The sequence below is a fragment of the Brassica rapa genome, chromosome A09 (assembly GCF_000309985.2).
Source record: "Brassica rapa cultivar Chiifu-401-42 chromosome A09, CAAS_Brap_v3.01, whole genome shotgun sequence".
Taxonomy (NCBI): Eukaryota; Viridiplantae; Streptophyta; class Magnoliopsida; order Brassicales; family Brassicaceae; genus Brassica; species Brassica rapa.
Window position 1 is genome coordinate 39,189,523 of NC_024803.2, and position 18,866 is coordinate 39,208,388.

Here is an 18,866-nt window from a genome sequence, read left to right on the forward strand (position 1 = left end):
ATATCAGATCACATAGTCATGGCACCAAACAAGTTATCAGAGGAAATGATAAAGTGTGCATCAGCTATATACTCCGACCCTCACAACGGTTTCTCATCCCCAAGCGAGTATGATACGTGGAGTCTAAGCTTCATGAAAAACTTCGATGATCAGTTCAAATTAAGCGGACCTTATAGCTCAATGATTGAAGTGTCACACATTCATCAAAACCATAGGAAAGGAGGACGAGACCTTGACTTTATGAATCGAAACTTCAGGTCACAGTTTTTATATAAGAAATTTCACTCAGTTTATTTAAAATGGTGATAGTATTCATTGGTTTTTGTATTCTTATACAACTTGCTCATCAAGAAACTGGAAAGTGTTGATCCAAGAAAGCTGTCTCACCAAGAGAAACTAGCGTTCTGGATTAACATACATAACCCACTTTGTCATGCACGTACGTGGTGTTTCTCCTCTGTAGTCCTTTGATCTAACCCTATGTCTTCGTTGTACTTATACTAGTTTTTTTTCACCACAGCAGACGTTTTTAGTAAATGGGGTTCCACAGAATAATGGGAAACGGTTCTTACTGCTCACCAAGGTAATACCTATCAACACTTTTCTTGGTTTGATTTGGTTTGCTTCAAGAAGATAATTTAAATGCCATTTTTATGTATGTATATATTTTCCAGCCAGCCTACAACATAGGAGGTCGCATGGTAAGTGTAGAAGCAGTACAGAGTTATATTCCACGCATCAGGATGCCTCGTCCTGGCCAGGTAAGACTCGCTTCTTGAGTATCTCACAACTACAATATTATGTTCTTAAGTTTTCTTTCTTTTTATTTGTAGTGGGTGAAGTTATTACTCTTTCCAAGAAAGTTCAGAACCGGAGATGAGCATCAAGGATATTCCCTCGACCATTCCGAGCCTCTCTCCTATACTTTGCTCTTTGTTCAGGCAACCATTCTGATCCGGCCGTAAGTAGAGAAATCTCTATACTTCTGTGAAAAGTTAAGAGATCTTGAATGTGTCTTCTTTGGCTGTAGATTCGTGTTTATACGCACAAGGGAATATACCAAGAGATAGAAACCGCAAAAGAGGAGTACAGTCGCGCAACGTTTGGTGTAAAGAAAGACCAGAAGCTAGTCTTACCAAAGATCATCGAGTCTTTTAGGAAAGATTCAGGGTTGAGTCAAGCGGCATTGGTGGAGATGATTCAAGAATGTCTCCCAGAGACAATAAAGAAAAGAGTAAAGAAACTTTGCTCTGAGATCTCAAAAGAGCATTGTTGAATGGACTCCTCATAGTTTCGTGTTTAGCCAGAGAACTATTTGGTTAGATGAATCTATTTCTTTAAAAGAATAGGTATGTGTACATTATTAAATCAATTCTCTTCTGTGTACATAGTAAATTAAGAGTAAATTAATTCCCTTATTTTTTTTTCTCTTAAGACCTTGAGTAACTTGCTCACCCATACATTATTTCATTTAATTATCACTTGAAATAACCAACCTACTAGGTGATAATCCGCTCCATGCGCGAAGCGAAGAGATTTTAAAAGTATTATAACTTTTAATATGTAGACATAATGTCAGTTAAAATCATAGTAAAAAATATATGTAAAAAAGTACGGAATATAGCTAAGAATTTTAGTATGTTAATATAAATTTATATGCGATGGACTTTAAAATTAAATTGTATATTTGTTTGCATGCGAGTAAATTATAAAAGAACCACGTCCAAATTTTGTTTTCGTACAGGTTAAAATAACCAATTCAAGCAAATCATAAAGTTCCCTTATTTAAAAGAACCACTTCCAAATTTTCATTCAAATCATTCGAGTTTACATTCGTATATTTTGTTACCTTATTTAAAAGAACCACTTCCAAATTTTTGAACAAATCATAAAATCTCTCTTTGGAAGGAGTTAATATGTTGTCTTATTTAAATCCCCGTTTTTTTTTTTTAAATCCGAATGTAATCAAGCGTAACAGACTGACCACATACATAATCCGATCATTTTTTTGAAATCCAAAAATCTTATAGTATAATGTTATGACCAGTGGTACTTGTTTGTAATTATTCTAGTTGATAAAGGGCTTTTTTAAAAATGAGGTGATAGTGAATGTGGTGATGACACTTAGGAAATGACACTCATGTAATAAACACATGAGGCCAAGGTTATTTTTTATCAATGCTCCTCAATTAATAATAAAGGGATTTTTTTAATAGGAAATTGCTAAAATAATCCATAACACCTTTTACTTGAATTATAATCTCCTAATCACTTATTAAATAATATCCAAATTACTCTTTTTATACATCCGAGTTCAAAATAAATTTTTACAAAATAGTTGATATTTAAAATAAACTAGATTTTGAATGACAATGGATTTTTTAATTTGTAATAGACAATATTTATAATTTGTTATTATATCGGCAATGTATTTTTAAATTTGTAATAGATAATATTTATAATTTATTATTATAAATGTTTATATATGGGTTGGTTGTTCATATTCTGGTTAGATATTAAACAAGATGATATATACATAAATTATTGCTCATTTGATTCGGCTTCCTTGAGTTCAGGGGAACACAGAGGTATTTAAATGGCATAGAGCCCATATTCATGTCTGTTGATGCTTGGGAAGGAGGTAATGTTTACCCCAACGTCAACTCAAATCTTCTATAAACTAAATTCAAAACACTAATCACTAAACCATAAAAAAAAATCTAAATTTTAATCTAAAATAAAATAGCAACAAACGAAATAGCATAGTACATATTATTCAAATTTTGAAATATCTATGATTAAAAAGAAGGAAATAATGTTTACCCTAATGTTAACTCAAAACTTCCATAAACTAAACCTAAAACACTAATCACTGAACCTTAAAAAGAATATAAACCTTTATCCAAATATTAAAAATGCACATTATCCAAATATTAAAAATGCACATAATACATAATATGAAACATTATTAAAATAGAATAGTAACAACGAAATAGCAGTACATATTGTTCAAATAACATAGTACAACCGAAAACTTACAGTACATACTAGTGGTGGTGGTTACGGCGGAAGAGATGGTGACTGATATCAAAGAGATGGAGTTGTTTTGAAAGATGCGACGACAAAAATATGAAATTGAAGATTACAGATTCTAATAATTTTAAAAAATGATTACAATAACTATCGTGATAATTAGAGACTCAAATGATTCAAATTTTTTTTTACAAAAAGTGATGGTGGATTGAAAGTAAAAACGGTGGCAGGTAACTGAAGAAGAAGAAGAAATTTATACACTTATCAACCGGCAAATAAAGGTAATATAGTATATATTGTAATAATAGTAGAAGATATTTTTTTAGTTAAATACCTAATTATACTTTATTTCATAGGGTACTCTGGCCAATATCCCTTACTTTTTCTCGTTGAAAACTACTCACTGATCACTTCATCCTATCTTTTACACTTCCACCCAAATAGCTAACTAATCTTAACCAACTCCTTCCCATTAATCTATGTAATTTGAAAAAAAAGTTGGACAAAATTTCTTTTAAAAACATTTGGAAAACTTCAACATTCTTAATATAAGAATGAAAAATAAACAAACTCAAAACTTTTTTAGTTGTGGGATATATACACAAACCTTCAATAAAAAGTTGGTTGATAGCTTTATGAACATAAACTCTTTTTCTTTTCGTTTTTTTTGTTTTTCTGCTAAAAATTCTCTTGCTTTTTCTTTTCTTCCTTTTCACATTGCTTGGGTCTATTTACATATAAAATGGTTGATAGCTTTATAAAATGCACTTTCTCTTTAAATAATACGCTTTAAAGTGGTCCATCTATAAAAAGTGTCTACACTACTCTTTAAATTAGTGTGATAATCTAACATATAGAAACATATAATATACGTATATAAAATTAATTGATTTTAAATTCCATCATATCGGTGAACAAAAAAAAATCCATCATATACAAAAATACAAACGAAGAAGTGGGCTTTAAAAGTAGGCCCTGATGGTTAGGCACACCGCACGTGCCGTCTCATTAAAGTCTTGTCCAAACTTATTACCCTCACAGTCCCACTCCCTTTTGTTTTTTCCTTTATTATTTCCAGCATTTGATAGTGCAGTTCACATACCTACATACAAGTAGACAAAAAAATCGTAATCTAACAACCAAACAACTTAAAATCAATTAGTTTTTTTTTTTAAACTGCGATTAATTGTCGCTAACCAGGAATAGGTTTAATGGTTACATCAGTTAAGATCCTATCATAATACTGACACACCATTCTTAATAATAATTCGTCTTTCTAATTCTTTTAAAACAATTAAAATTCAAACCGAATCAAATTCAATTACATCAAACCGAAAAAATTAATGGTGATTTTATCTGGTTTAGATTTCTATAAAACCAATGAAAACGACACCAACCCAAAATCAAGAAATGAAGTGCGTGATGTAGTCTATCTAATTCATCAATAGCTGTAAGCCTGTAACCCAAAATATATCAGATATCGCAATCCCGAGATATTGACTTTGTCATAATGCATCAGATACTACCTAATCGGGTGATGCGTCTAAGACTTAACCCCTAGCGTGTATGGTCACTTTAAGTCAAATTACTGAGTCTATGTGATGTTTTGTTTCACTATTACAACCGCGAAAATGTAGACACTAAACTTTGAATTGGGAGACCGGCCGAAGATGACTTATTTGAGTATTGTCATTTAAGTATTCCATATAAATAATATAGATAAGTCATTTATCTGTACTGCTAAAACAAAAAATACTATTTTAAAATTTAATATTACTTGATATATCAAATATTATCGATTATATCACTTAAAATTATTAGTTATTTATCCTATTAAATTACTAAAAATAATATAAAAATGGCTTTATAAAAAAATAACTCATTTATATTATAAAAAGTTACTAACGTGATACATGTTAAAATATATATTAATACGTTTAATTTTAAATTGTTAAAAACCAACTCAAACTAATTTCAAATAGCTTAAATACACGGATTATTTTTTATTTATATTTATAAAAATTTTAGTTTGAATATTGAATATTAAAAATACAAATAAACTTCTATTTGAATATATGATATTCCATGAAACTAAAATATTATAAATAAACACAATACATGTCAAATTTACAATGATTATTTTATCAAAATAACTAAAATATTATAAATAAACACAGTATATATCAAATTTAGAATGATTATTTTTTCAAAATAAAATATTATAATTTTTAAATTATAATACATTATAGTACAAATTAGTCGTCAATAGCTGAACTGTAAATAAAATTTTGCCACTTTATCAACAATTAATCTTCACAAATCTTAAAAATAAATATATTTAACATTACAAATTAAAAATTTCGATTCATTTCATTTAAGATCGCTAGTATAAACTTCTACACATGTAATAAAACCCTTGTTCGAAAACTCGCTAGGCGCTACGCGTGCGGCACACCCGGGCCTAGCGATTTATTGAAAAAGCGGAAAATAATCGGAGAGTACGCGGGGCAGAATTTTTTTGTATTTTTATACATATAATACCATATTTTTATACATAAAATTAACATTTTAAGATGCAGTCGTTATATAATATGGTTTCACAATTGTACAGAGAATTTACGTAGCCAAAGTAGTTTTTGATGCATTGTAAATTGAAGAAGTGAAAGGTTTGATCATTTTTAAATCAGATCAATAAAAAAAGTTATCTTGTAAAGGTCTTATATTTATACGTTTATAAGTGTACAATGATTCTCTATAGCGTAATTGGTAAGTGTGCATTGGAAATTTCGACCTAGACAGGGTTCGACGCCCACTGTATACTGTTATGTTACATTTACGCATTTATTTAGTAAGGGTAAAATCGTAATTTTGTGTTCGTCTTCTCGCCAGACCTATTTTTTTTTTCTGTTTGCGGCCGCCATTGTTTCCACTCGAGGTTTTGACGACTTCATCATATAATCAAATAGATTTAGCATTTGCATTGTAAAACAAATACTAATCACGTGTTTCCACTCCAAAATTAACAAAATATGAGCTTTTTCTAGTGTTTACATGATTTGGACAAAGCTGGGTTTTATCAATTCGACGTCCGTGTTTTCTTATTCTACGCTCTAGTTGCAAATTCCGCGTGTTACTGTACAATACAACCGAATCAAGCATAATCGCCACGTTCATCATCCGTAGAGCGTGTAGGCGGCCGCAAAATCGGTAACGCGGCCGCGTTTTTGAACAGAGAATAAAACTAGAGAATGGTAACTCTGATAAAATATTTTCATCTAATTTGTAAATATTTAAATTTAATTTTTGTTGTAGAACAATAACTATAATTCTTCTCAAAATCCAAAAATTAATCCCTAAGAAAATAAATAATGTATAATTATTCAAATAAAATCATACAAAAATTAAAAATCGATAAATTATATAAAATCTATCAAATCTATTAAATATTCTTTGTGAATAAAAAACACTTTTAAAAGCACTGATCAAAATTTAATGAAAAAATAATAATTAAGAAAAATAACAAAAATAAAAATAAAATTTCATATGAGAAAATCATAAAACATTTATCTATTGGTTGGTGTAGTTTTAGTTTCATTCAACATCTTTATATATAATAAACTTATTAAAAATACTGATATTTTATTTCAGAACATATCTAAGCATCTAACCAATAGAAATGCTCTTGTATATATAAGGTAGCACTCATTGTTTGTTTGTTATGTTACTACTGAAACAAAATTAACTTTTATAGTTAATTTTAGATTTTATTATCTAGTATGCACTTTGCAGTTAAACTTTACATTGTTTAGAATGAACCCTTCTAGAACAAAATTGACAAAGTGTTAAAACCCCTATTTAAGTCATGAGATTGTGATTGTATGGTGGTGAAAAGTAATAGATGATCATATGATATTGTAATATGAGAATGTCTTTTGTTTATCTTCTTATCACTCAGAACATAATTATTTTGAAATCATCGACATATATTATCTCTTGGATAATATTGTATATAATATATTTCAAATCAATAACAAGCTTATCGGTAACATGATAATCGATAAATGTTTTGTATCGCATTGCATTTAAAACCTTACCGCACTTGATCTTGTTTGAAGTAAAAGACAAAGATACAATCGTAACTTTGGTAAATCAGATGTTTTTTTTATCTGGTCTGAAATTTGGGAAAAAATCATCCAATGATATGATAGTAAACCAAGTACAATCACATTTCCCACGTTTTAAAATGCAACCTGCATCCCCCTTAACAACAACATATTTACAAAACTAACCCTACAACAATAACTAAATCCCCAAACTACCCTTCACTCTTCTATCATACTCAACTTTGCCGCATACTTCCTTCTCCCACTACCACCACTACAGCCGCGTCTTTTCCCGTTTCTCGTCTGGCCGTCGGATCCAACCGCCGCCGCTCTGCGGGAAGAGAAGATAACTGGAGATACACATTTCCGGCGACACCGACATTTATCTCGGCCACAAGAATGACTTCTCATAAGAGCAGAGCTAGCTTTAACAGCCAATGAAGCCATCTCCTCCGCTTTTAGAGACTGATGGAGCGAGCTGAGAGGTAAAGCAAAGTAAATATGTCCAAGCTGAAGCTCCTCGTTGGCGCTAATGGCAGATACGACGTCGTCGAAATCCATATCATCTGAGTTACAAATGAAACACGTTGGATTCTTTTGTAGAGCGTAACCAACTTTGACTGGAGTCGTGAACTCCATCATCCTCCCGTCTTGCAAGATAAGCTTCGCCGTCGCCACTTGTGTCGACTCGTACGAGCTACATATACCCATTTTGGTAGATAGACTGACTCGACTTGGTATCCGGTGAAAAGGAATCGTTGGAGTTGATGATGGGTAATGAGTTTGTGTGTGTGTATATATAAAAAGGACGTGCCACGTAGGATTCTGTCTTTTTGTGATAGTGTTTTTGTTATTGAACTTTGAAGTTTGAACGACCAGTGGGCGCAATGACAGGCTGTGTATGAAAGTTGGCAGGATGACAGCTCTTTGTTAAGACTAGTCTACTCTTCGTTTTAGGGTATAATTACAAGTTTTGGGGACTGTGTTTATGAACAAACTCATCGATCAGTTGACTTATGATGTCATTTCACCATAAATAGATAATGATTAATAAATGTATAAAATTGACATTGATCAGAGATGTGCTGAACATATAAAGAATCATATAGAAATTAAAAAAAAAAAATCACACGTTAATATGGCAGAAAATTTAGAAATGTATAAAAAAAGTATTTTCTGTAGAAGCATAATACGAAAAAATTATACACTTCTGCAATACTTGTATTATATAAAAATATAGTTACTGGTATTTTTTAAAAAGTATTTTTTAGTTGTTTACACAAAAGTATTTAAACTCAAAAAAGGAAAAAAGGAAATATCAATTTTTACTCAAATATTTTTGTAAGAAAACTAGAGACTCTCTGCATAAGTATCCATCAAGTATTTTAACAACAAGATAGTTTAAAATTTTCAATAATATTAAAATATATTTTTGATATTTCCTGAGATTATATTATGCAAAAAACATTTTTATCCATTTTAAATAGTAAATTTAATTAAATAGTTTTAGATTTTAAATAAATAGTTTTTAGAAATTCATTTTGAAAGATTCAAAGATGATATTTTAAATAAAATTTATATTTAATTATACCGCTCAAACGGATGATACTAAGAAAAAAAACCAAATTTTAATAGTATTTACGAAAAGGGTGAAATCATCAAACAGTGAATAATAATCATTTTGTTGAAGACAAAAAAATGGTTGAAATCATCAAACAGGGCACAACAATCATTTTGTTGAAGACACAATTTTTTTTTTTATCATTTTATTCAATTGCTATTCAGATTTTTATCATTCTAAGCAAATAGTAAGAAATTTATGGTTTTTTGAGCATTTTTTTTGGTTAGATGAATGTCGTTCTCCAGTAATAAAAAATATTAGAAAAATAAAATATTAAAGAAAGATGAAAGGGTAATTTTTCCGTTTAGTTTTTTTTATAAATATTAGAAAAATAAAATATTAAAGAAAGATGAAGGGGTAAGTTTCAATTTAGATTTTTTATAAAAAAATTAGATACCTATCTTACAAGTGTTTTTAACAATATAATTAGGTAAGATACTAATATAATTTTGTTAAGAATTACCATTGGATTTCCTGACAGATGGAAGTACTCTTGGCTTTCTTTCCCTTTTTTGGTCAAATGCTCTTAGCTTTCTATTCCATCATATTTGTTTGGTTCGCAATATTATTTATTATTATTATTATTATTATTATTATTTTGAAAAATAGTTATATGTATAATATGTATGATGATGATTGAATGTGGGGATATGTATAAGTTGCATGATCTGAAATTCATTGCTTGATAATAACGTAATATAAGTAAACGATTAGGGGCCATGCATTTTATATTATAAGTTGCATTATTCCTAAAGCATCTTTTTTTTTTTTTGTAAAACAATCTTATTTATTTTTACGTCGAACAGACAAAGAGATTATTGGCTTTCATATACTTTAAACAACGATTTTGATTGGTCAAGAAGCTACGAGATACAATCATTAATATTATTTAAGTTCATTGTCGAGTATGTAGGGATGGGATGGCCACTAGAACTAGGTGATCTATTCATTTAATCTGCTTTGATGAGATATTCATGAGTTAATTTTCATAATTATTTAGTAAATTAAATAGAGAAGTATTCTGCATCAAGTCAACAACATTTATAAAACTAATTTGTTATGAACTTATCAACACCAAAAACTCGCTATCACTTACAAGGTTCATAAAACATATGCTCTGTGTAAGATGTATACAAACTAGTTCTAAGCAAATATATGCAATTCTTATGATCTTATACAATAACTGTACATTTTTATTTGACATTGGAATATGAAGTAAACTAATATATACGTAAGTGTAGTAGCCACTGGTTGTAGTTAACGAACTTTGTTTTATTTTGTCTTAGATTGGAACTGGAATACAGTATTTATGTTTCAATCTGTCACATGTATACGCGGCTTTTGCATGACCAGAATTTAAATGAGAGAGCTAAAAAATAAAATAAAAGAATTTGTGGCTTGCACGAGAACGACGGTGACAACAAAAAATCGAGTGAACGGGACATATGACGTGGCAAAATCTGACATATGTCATAGTAGTTAAGCATGACGTGTCATTAAGATGTGTGTCCTACCTGACCGAACTGGACAAGTTTGTCAAGTCTTTTATTGGTCTGTGATATCTCTTTTCGTATCTAATCTATTAATTTAGGGTTTTATTTTTATCTACCATTAGCAAGTCATAATAGGACCATCTAAAGAAATAGTTAAGATGACATATTTGATTATGAGACAATGTGTAGAATATCCCTAATTAAGGTCTAAATTTGCTAAATACCCATAATTATGGATAACCCAAAAATGAGTAACCTTTTGACACTGTGCAGACGAAAATGCCCTTATGCTTTGTCGAAAACAAGTAACTCTAGATCTATCAGCTAAATATTTACATAGCAGGTAACAATCTACATACCAACTAACATATCCGCTAATAATTTCAGTATCATCTAACAATCTATGTATCAAACAAATGTATCGACTAACAAATCATATATCAGTTAATGAAACTATTAACAATTAATTAGTTATCTATTAAATAGCTTAAATCTATTTGTAACAGCTAACACTTCATGTATCGATTAAGAATCCATTAAAATCTAAATAATAGCAGGTAAGTAATAAAATACCTGATAACATATATATTATCTAAAAGTTGATTGTGATTCGAAATTGGAAATATTGGAATTGGGATGAGATAATAAGATTAGCATTATGGGTGTCAAAAGAATCAGAATAAAAAAATAAAGATTTTTGTTGAATTAGAAGATGATTTGAAGAATTTGTACGAAAGATAAAGAGATTAGAACACATAAAAGGAGATGAGAGAGAGATAGAGATAAGGGTATTATAGTCACTAAAAATATTAAAAAGAAACAAGGTTATATGGCAAATTACATAGGTTTCTCGGTGCATCTACGCCAATTACTCTTTGATTATTTACATTAATAATAAACCAACAATAAATTTGAATTTTATTTTTAAATTATAACAAAATCTGCTGAGAAAAAATCTAACAAAATATTACTTAAAATTTAAATATTTTTATAAAATAAGATATTGATTAATTTTGTAATTAATAATATAATATTGGTATAAATTAATGTTAACTAAAATTTTATTATAAAAAAAAGAAAAATAAATTATATAATTAGATTCTGTATTATATAAAAATAGAAGTTATATAAGAACTAAATATGATAAAATTATATTAAATAGGTATATTAACAAATTTTATTTTTTAATTGTTTCATTTAAATAAATCATCACTCATCATTAAAATGAGTTAAAATTCGTAAACTATATAATATTTTTGTACAAAAATAAATTTATTAAGATATGTTAAACTTTTATATCTACAACTATATATTATCTTTTATTTATTTTGAAACTCTTGACAATATATTTTTTAAAATGTTTATATAAAAAGATATAATATTATATAATAACCATTAATTCATATACTATTTAAAAATATGTTATTAGAATGTTATTAGAATGTTATTAGAAAACTATGAAATTTTAGTAGTTCAGAAGAAATTTTAATTATAATTTTTTCTTAATTATAACAAAATCTGTTGAGAAAATTTAGAAAATATCACCAAAAATTTAAATATTTTTTTATTATAAAACAATGTATTAATGTAGTAACAAAAACAAATTCAAAATGTAATCTTCCAAACTCAAATATAGTACTGTAATTTTTCAAAGTTTACTTGACAAAATATAAATTTTAAAAATAAATATTCAAACTCAAAATGATAATATTTCAAATTTTACAAAATATTAAATCACAGATAATAAAGAATAACTTTTTGAAATGCACCATAGAAAAAAACAAACTATATATATTGTAAAAATTAAAGCAATCGAATATTTTGAAAATATAATTAAAAAAAAAAACTAAATATCATAGCATCCAAAAAATATCTTAATACATTAAAATTAAGTAAAATAATATGATAGATGCTACTATGTATAAAATTTACTAAAATAATAGGACTGTAATATTTAAACAAAATTTTCTTACTTAAATTCTGTAAAATAATAAATAATATATGTTAAAGTATATTTTTTAAACAGACCATGCAAATATAAATTATCTTGAACATATTTATTTTCTATAATATAAATTTTAAAATTTTAAAAAATGTATTATAACAAAATGTATAAAATTAAAGAAAAACATATTTTGAAGGAGGTTTTCTATTTAATTATTTCATATTGTTATTTTATTGTATCTAACTCAAAAATATATTAGTAAGAAATAAACATTAATAAAAAAGTAAAATGCATTAAAATCACTATATATGAATAATGCTGAATAAAAAATATAAACAATAATATTATAGAGTTACATAATATATAAGACTAAAATAAAAAATTTATATTTAAAACATTTATAATAATATCTAATGTATTTATAAAATGAAAAAAATATCCGCACGAACGTGCGGGTTAAAATCTAGTTATTGTTTATAATCAAGATTTAAGTTAATATAAATGTGTTGTGGATAATGTTATTTTGAAAATTTCTAATTTTACTATAAACCTGATATTTCTTTTCAAATTTATCTATAAAAGATGATCATTTTTATAATTATCTAAATTATCTATGAAAAAATTAACTAACTTCTTTATTAAATTATTTAGAAATATGTGATATTTAATTATAAATTTACATACAATCTATTATATTAAAACAAAAGTCACAATTTCTTTTTATGTGTGATTTTTTTTTTAAAATAGACCTTCTCTAGAAAATTATATTTCATTTAATTATAATTAGCATAATGACATCATTAAGATATCACATCTTAAATAATTGACATATATAACAACTCACCTATAAAATTGTCTTATTTTCTAATTATAAAAATATCTTGAGAAAAAAAAATCTACAAAATCATATTAAATATTTTAAATATTATTATAAAATGAATCATTGATTAATTTCGTGATTAGTACTCTAATATTATTATAAATTAATATTAGTTAAGATTTTATTATAAAAAAATTGTATATTATTTTCTTCAAATTTCTAATTATAGTCTATATTATCTATTAAAGTAGAAGTAATGAATTCTTTCATGTATTGTTTTATAATTTGGACCATCTTTTAATTTTTTATTAAATATATTTTATTAAGACTAATAATATATAGAATCTTTGAACTACGTTAATCATAATATCTTTTGATATTTTTTCATTTTAAATATAAATATATATTTTAAAAGTTCTAACAAGTCTGTTTAAAAGATTTTAACAAGTTCTTAATTTTCAAAAATTATATGTAAACATTTTCATTAATTTTGAAATTTGTTATGTTATAATATTAAAATATAAATTCTATCATTTTATCAATTATATAATCATAATCAATCATTTTAAGAGAAATTATTAATTATTATATTGTGCTAAATATAATTAAATTATATTAAATTATTAATTTTATATATTTTATTTTTGTAAGTATTTATATTCGAAATGTAATATGTAGATAACACATGTTAATATTATAAAACTATATAATACACGTATATAAATTAACTTGTATTTCATCAAAGTTAATAATACAAATCATTTATGCATGATATTTTCTTATTTTAAATATAAATATAAATAAATATATACATATATATATATATATATATATAATTGTTTTAACAAATATTTTGAAAATAATATAACATTATGTTAATTTTCAAAAATATTTTATGTGAATATTTCAACTAATTTTGTAATTAGTAATGAACTATTATTATGCGTTAATATATATATATATAATGAACTATTATTATGCATTAATATATATATATATATATATTTAGTTATCATTTATAAAATAAATATTACCTTTTTTATCATTTTATAATAATAATAGTTCATATTAAATGAGATTATTATATTGAACTAAATATGATAATATTATACTAAATTGATAAATTTATAAAAACAGTTTTTATAAATATAAAATATTTAAGCTAAAAATATAATACGATGGTATAACGACTTAACATTCAAAAACTATATAATACATGTATAAAAATTGACATATCTTAGACTTTTGTATATATAATAATATATTATCTGAAATAAATAAATGTAAAAATATTGCTAATAGAAAACTTAGTTTTGAAGGTCGGTGGGTCAAAACTGAATATAAATTTAATACAAAAATAATATTTAATATGTTTTTAATGCATATAATAATTTGTTAAATAAATATATATACCGTAAAATGATGTAAAAAATATTTATGTATATAAAATAAAAATAAACACCTGCACGGTTGTACGGATCGAAATCTAGTTATACTCTTTAAATACTAAACCTTAAATAGTAATCATTATATTTTAAAACTTAAATATCATAATATTTTCAGTTGAAATTATTTTTATAAATAAATACTAATATATGATATTTTAAGCAATTTCTTTATTACTTTTTCTTTAGTTATAAAAGAATAATAAACTGATGATAATATTTAAATGGCCGAAATAAGGCAAGTATATGAGACAAAATAAATGTGGTTGGTGTAATTTAAACCATTTTGGCCAGAACAAATGTTGCCGAACAAGCATAGCATGTAGTAAATATGCACAATATGGTAAAGCATAGAAAAATATATAATTCAATTTAAATGTTTCTATGGTTTCTCTAACCTAATCCTATTTTTTTCTCTGTATTTTCTTCTATAATAGAGTAGTTCTACTATAAAAACAACCATTGGAGTAAATTTAGAAAAAAAAAATAGAAAAAAATAGAACTGAATTAGAAATGGTCTAAAAGTGGCTCACCGAAACTGTGGTCTATTTCTGGTCCATTTCCACAGGTCTCTAGGGTCGAAACCTGACTGATAACGGCTTTCGTTTCCTTTCCTCTTCTTCTCTTGGGCTGCCCTGAACTGCATTAATACAATATATTTTTGTAGCACTAACACGCTTGGCCCAACAAAATATTTATTACTTAATGACTTAAGGTCTGGGCATCCGGGTCGGATTCGAATCGGGTTTTATCGGATCCGAGTCTTTCGGGTCCTAGAATTTTAGACTCATATAGATACTTAAAAAAATCCAGGTCGGTTCCGGGTCGGGTCCTATCGGATCCGGGTCGGTTCGGGTATTTATTGTGCCGGGTCGGTTCCAGGTAGTTCGAGTCCATGTTCGGATAAATTTCACATTTTTCGGGCTGGTTTCTGATATTTCGGGTCAATTCCACATATTTTCGGGTCTAAATATGAGTTTCGGATCTAATTATACCCATGAACCTGCAATACCCGAACATAAAACCTTTAATTTTACTCGAACATAATACAATATCTATGATAATAAAAACAATCTGAAAACCTACAGTAGTGTAGTACACCAAATACATTATCCATTCTTTTGCTCACAACACTTTATCAAGTTTCCATTCCAAAACAGAAAAAAAAAAGCAAAGATCATCATCATACTCTTAATCACGACAACAAAAAACAAGTCAAACTTATAGAAGTCAAGTCAAAGTCGAATAACATAATAACTAAATTATAAAGCAAGGCACACCAAGAACAACAGTTACAACATAATCAAATCAAAGTCGAACAACAGAGCGAACTTGAACAGAAAACATAAACAAACTCGGAACAAAAAAAATATGAACAGAACAAAATTTTGAACAACAAACAATAAGAACAAACTTGAACAACAAACAACACGTCAAAGATCAAGTGAAAACTTGAACAATAAACATGTAATTATACGCAATTACACATCAAGTCAAACCTGGGATTGATTTCTGGACGTTTTTGATGGAGGAGAAATGTTGGATTCTCTTATTCCAGTTTGTTATTTGCTTGATTTTCGTATTTATAGATTAGTAAATCCCAATTTTCTTTTCTCAATTGTTTTTTTAGGAAAAATGGAAACAATATACAAAGAAAACTGGAAAAGTGTAAAGGACTAAAGGGTAGGTGCATCGGATTTCAAGACTCATTAACTTTAATATTTTTGGTTCCAAAAATACCTGATCGGGTCCCGGATCGGTTCTGGACCCGAACCTGCTATTCGCGGATCCTCTATTAGTTGACCTAGGATAAAATTCTCGGTTCCGATTCTGGACCCGAACCTGTATTTTCGAATCAGTTCCGAATTGGATAGATCCGGATAAAATGCCCATGCCTAGACTTAATGAGACTGAATCTACTTTGGAAGGGTAAACATCGATCTCACAATGTTTTCATCATCTCAGATTCTTACTATGGTTGAAATGGTAACAAGACAGGTAATAATAATCTACTACATTTTGTTTACACATTTTACACATTACTTTTGCTTTACAAGACAGGTAACATTTTTGTACAAAACAAAACACCAGGTACCATTTACTCTGCTTTTTTAACTTTATCCTCTGTACCATGCTGTAACTTGTTCTTCATTTTCAAAATCTTCTCACGACTGTTATCATATGCTTCATTTGATCTATCTTTAAGATTCCTCGATAGCTTTTGTAGTCGATCTCCATGCTTCTCCCACAACTTCGGAACCGTTAAGCCGATCACTAACCCTACATATACCAAAGAGTAAAGGAGTAGTAGATTTATTACTTGTAGTACTATGGTTGAAACGGTAACAAGACAGGTAATAATAATCTTCTCCCACTACTTATACCATATTCGTACAATATTCCTAATGTTGCTAGTTTCTTAAAAACATAAGTCAAATGCTTGCTTAATCAAAAGCAACGTAAAACAAAACATACTATCATGTTTGATCAAGTTCGACCTTTTGTTTTGTTTGTATGTTTAAACCAAGGTGGTGATACAAACCATTAGACAAATCTGGCGTATAGCATAAATGATCAGCTTAAGAATCTGATAGTCTTATTTATGTTAAGTAAAGTTAAAATTTTGGAATATTACCGAGTTATACTATACCTAATGGGTTATACTCTTTACCTAATGGGACGGTCGATATTGCAGATCTTATAAATACTTACGTACCGATGAAGAGAAAAGTATGGAAATCGAGAAGGTTTCCTATTCTTGACAAGATCCAGAACCCCAAAATGGTTTTAGCGAAAACAAACCATTCACTCTCAGCACCGACCGTGAACATCCATCCAACCATTTCTTCCATTAGCTTTCGACACGACCTCGCCATCTCTGCTACAAACTCGTCTGACACTTCTAACCCTGACAAGTCCGGTTCAACCCTGTCCGAAAGTTAATAAACGCAAAAATTAAAACAGCTTTCCTCAGAATATATAAATTAATTCATGAACGGCTTTCAACATGCCCAACTGTTTGAGAAGGAATTATTTGAATACTTGCTGAGAAGGCGAAGTAAACTGCCCCAAAGGAAGACCATAGAGACGATGGCCATGGCTGCCCAAGAAACAATGGTTATAGAACTGAAACCATAAATATTGATCAAAACCCACGTCGCTGTTGAGACAAGAAGTACAGAGAAGGCTAGTTTCTTCCTCCTCCATAAGTATATGTCCTCCAAAGTAGTATCTTCTATGTAATTCATGAAACATAACGAAGAAGATATCAGAGTTAAATGATGTCTAAAACGTTCAGATCAAATTAGTGTCGGTTTTCTAGTTTTTAGCATTTTGTTTCTCAGACTATTGTTCTTACCAGATTTAGGTGATGTATCTTTGGACACATCGTTGGCCATGTCTGTTATGGTAATAGATGATGCTGGTAGTAAAATAAGAAAATAATAGCTTACGATGTATATATTTGAAAGGATTCTAGAGAATGGTGTGTGTGTGAAAAAAGTTTCTTCATTAGTTCTTGATGTAACACGTCGTGGTGACTTTGCGGTGACGTGGGAGCCATGCAAAGTTGATATGTGTTTCGTTTTACGGAAAATATTTTTTTTTTTTGAACTGACGAAAATATGTTGGACGGTTCTTTATCAAATTCTTTTCTTTTTTATCAAAAATATGTTGGACGGTTCGATATGAAAGTAAAGGATTGAATTGTATTAATTTGATAACCGATAGAGCTTCGGGAAAAAAATAATTTATATCTTTAGAAAACAAAATCCGATTTATGAGTATATGCAGAATCAATGATGTTTGGACAGAAGCCACATATCCATATCCGATGGTTGTAATTCGGATTGCATGGATTCTGAGTTCACCATAGCAAGTGGTCAATGAATAGACAAAATTTACAATTTTGTCCCTTAATTTATCTTTCTTTTGCTGTAGAATTAAGATTATAGATTTTTCTGTTGTTATAGTTGTAGATTTTAATGCTCTAAGTTGTTATAGTTAAAGATTTTAATGCTCTAAAATTTGAAGTATAGGTTTAAGAAAACTTCATGATTTACTCATTAATCTTTCAAAACCAAAACACCAATACTTTATTTTTTTAAATATAATTGTTTTTTAAAAGTGTATAAAGCATGTGGAAGAGATTTGATACTTTAGAAAATCATAAAAGTGAAAAAATTATTACACTTATCAACCAAATCTATGATCTAAAAATTATGACAAAAAAAAAAGAAATTGCTTGAACTATAATACGCAGATACCACCATTTTTAAAATACACTAACATTTAGATTTATGAAACTGTTTTCAAACAACATTATAGAAATTTTTAAATTTAATTTTGAATTCATGTTTATGTCTTATAAATAAAATATTTATCTTAAAAAGGTTATAGATATTTTA

General features: G+C 27.7%; 3 protein-coding genes across 3 annotated transcripts; 1 reads left to right on the top strand and 2 right to left on the bottom strand.

The window, feature by feature from the left end:
- Positions 1–18: 18 nt before the first annotated feature.
- Positions 19–1,276, top strand: LOC103842437. The gene is made up of 5 exons (XM_009119058.1): positions 19–257; positions 505–583; positions 675–761; positions 834–941; positions 1,031–1,276. Exons 1-5 carry the CDS (start codon positions 19–21, stop codon positions 1,274–1,276), a joined length of 759 nt encoding a protein of 252 aa, XP_009117306.1.
- A 4,634-nt stretch (positions 1,277–5,910) lies between these two features.
- LOC103842404 lies at positions 5,911–11,144 on the bottom strand. The gene has a single exon (XM_033280822.1). It carries the CDS (start codon positions 7,845–7,847, stop codon positions 7,356–7,358), a length of 492 nt encoding a protein of 163 aa, XP_033136713.1. The 5' UTR covers positions 7,848–11,144; the 3' UTR covers positions 5,911–7,355.
- A 5,252-nt stretch (positions 11,145–16,396) lies between these two features.
- Positions 16,397–17,962, bottom strand: LOC103842405 (reticulon-like protein B13). Its single transcript, XM_009119025.3, has 4 exons — positions 17,819–17,962; positions 17,503–17,695; positions 17,177–17,388; positions 16,397–16,740 (listed from the first exon to the last, which is right to left on the bottom strand). Exons 1-4 carry the CDS (start codon positions 17,856–17,858, stop codon positions 16,559–16,561), a joined length of 627 nt encoding a protein of 208 aa, XP_009117273.1. The 5' UTR covers positions 17,859–17,962; the 3' UTR covers positions 16,397–16,558.
- Positions 17,963–18,866: the final 904 nt, after the last annotated feature.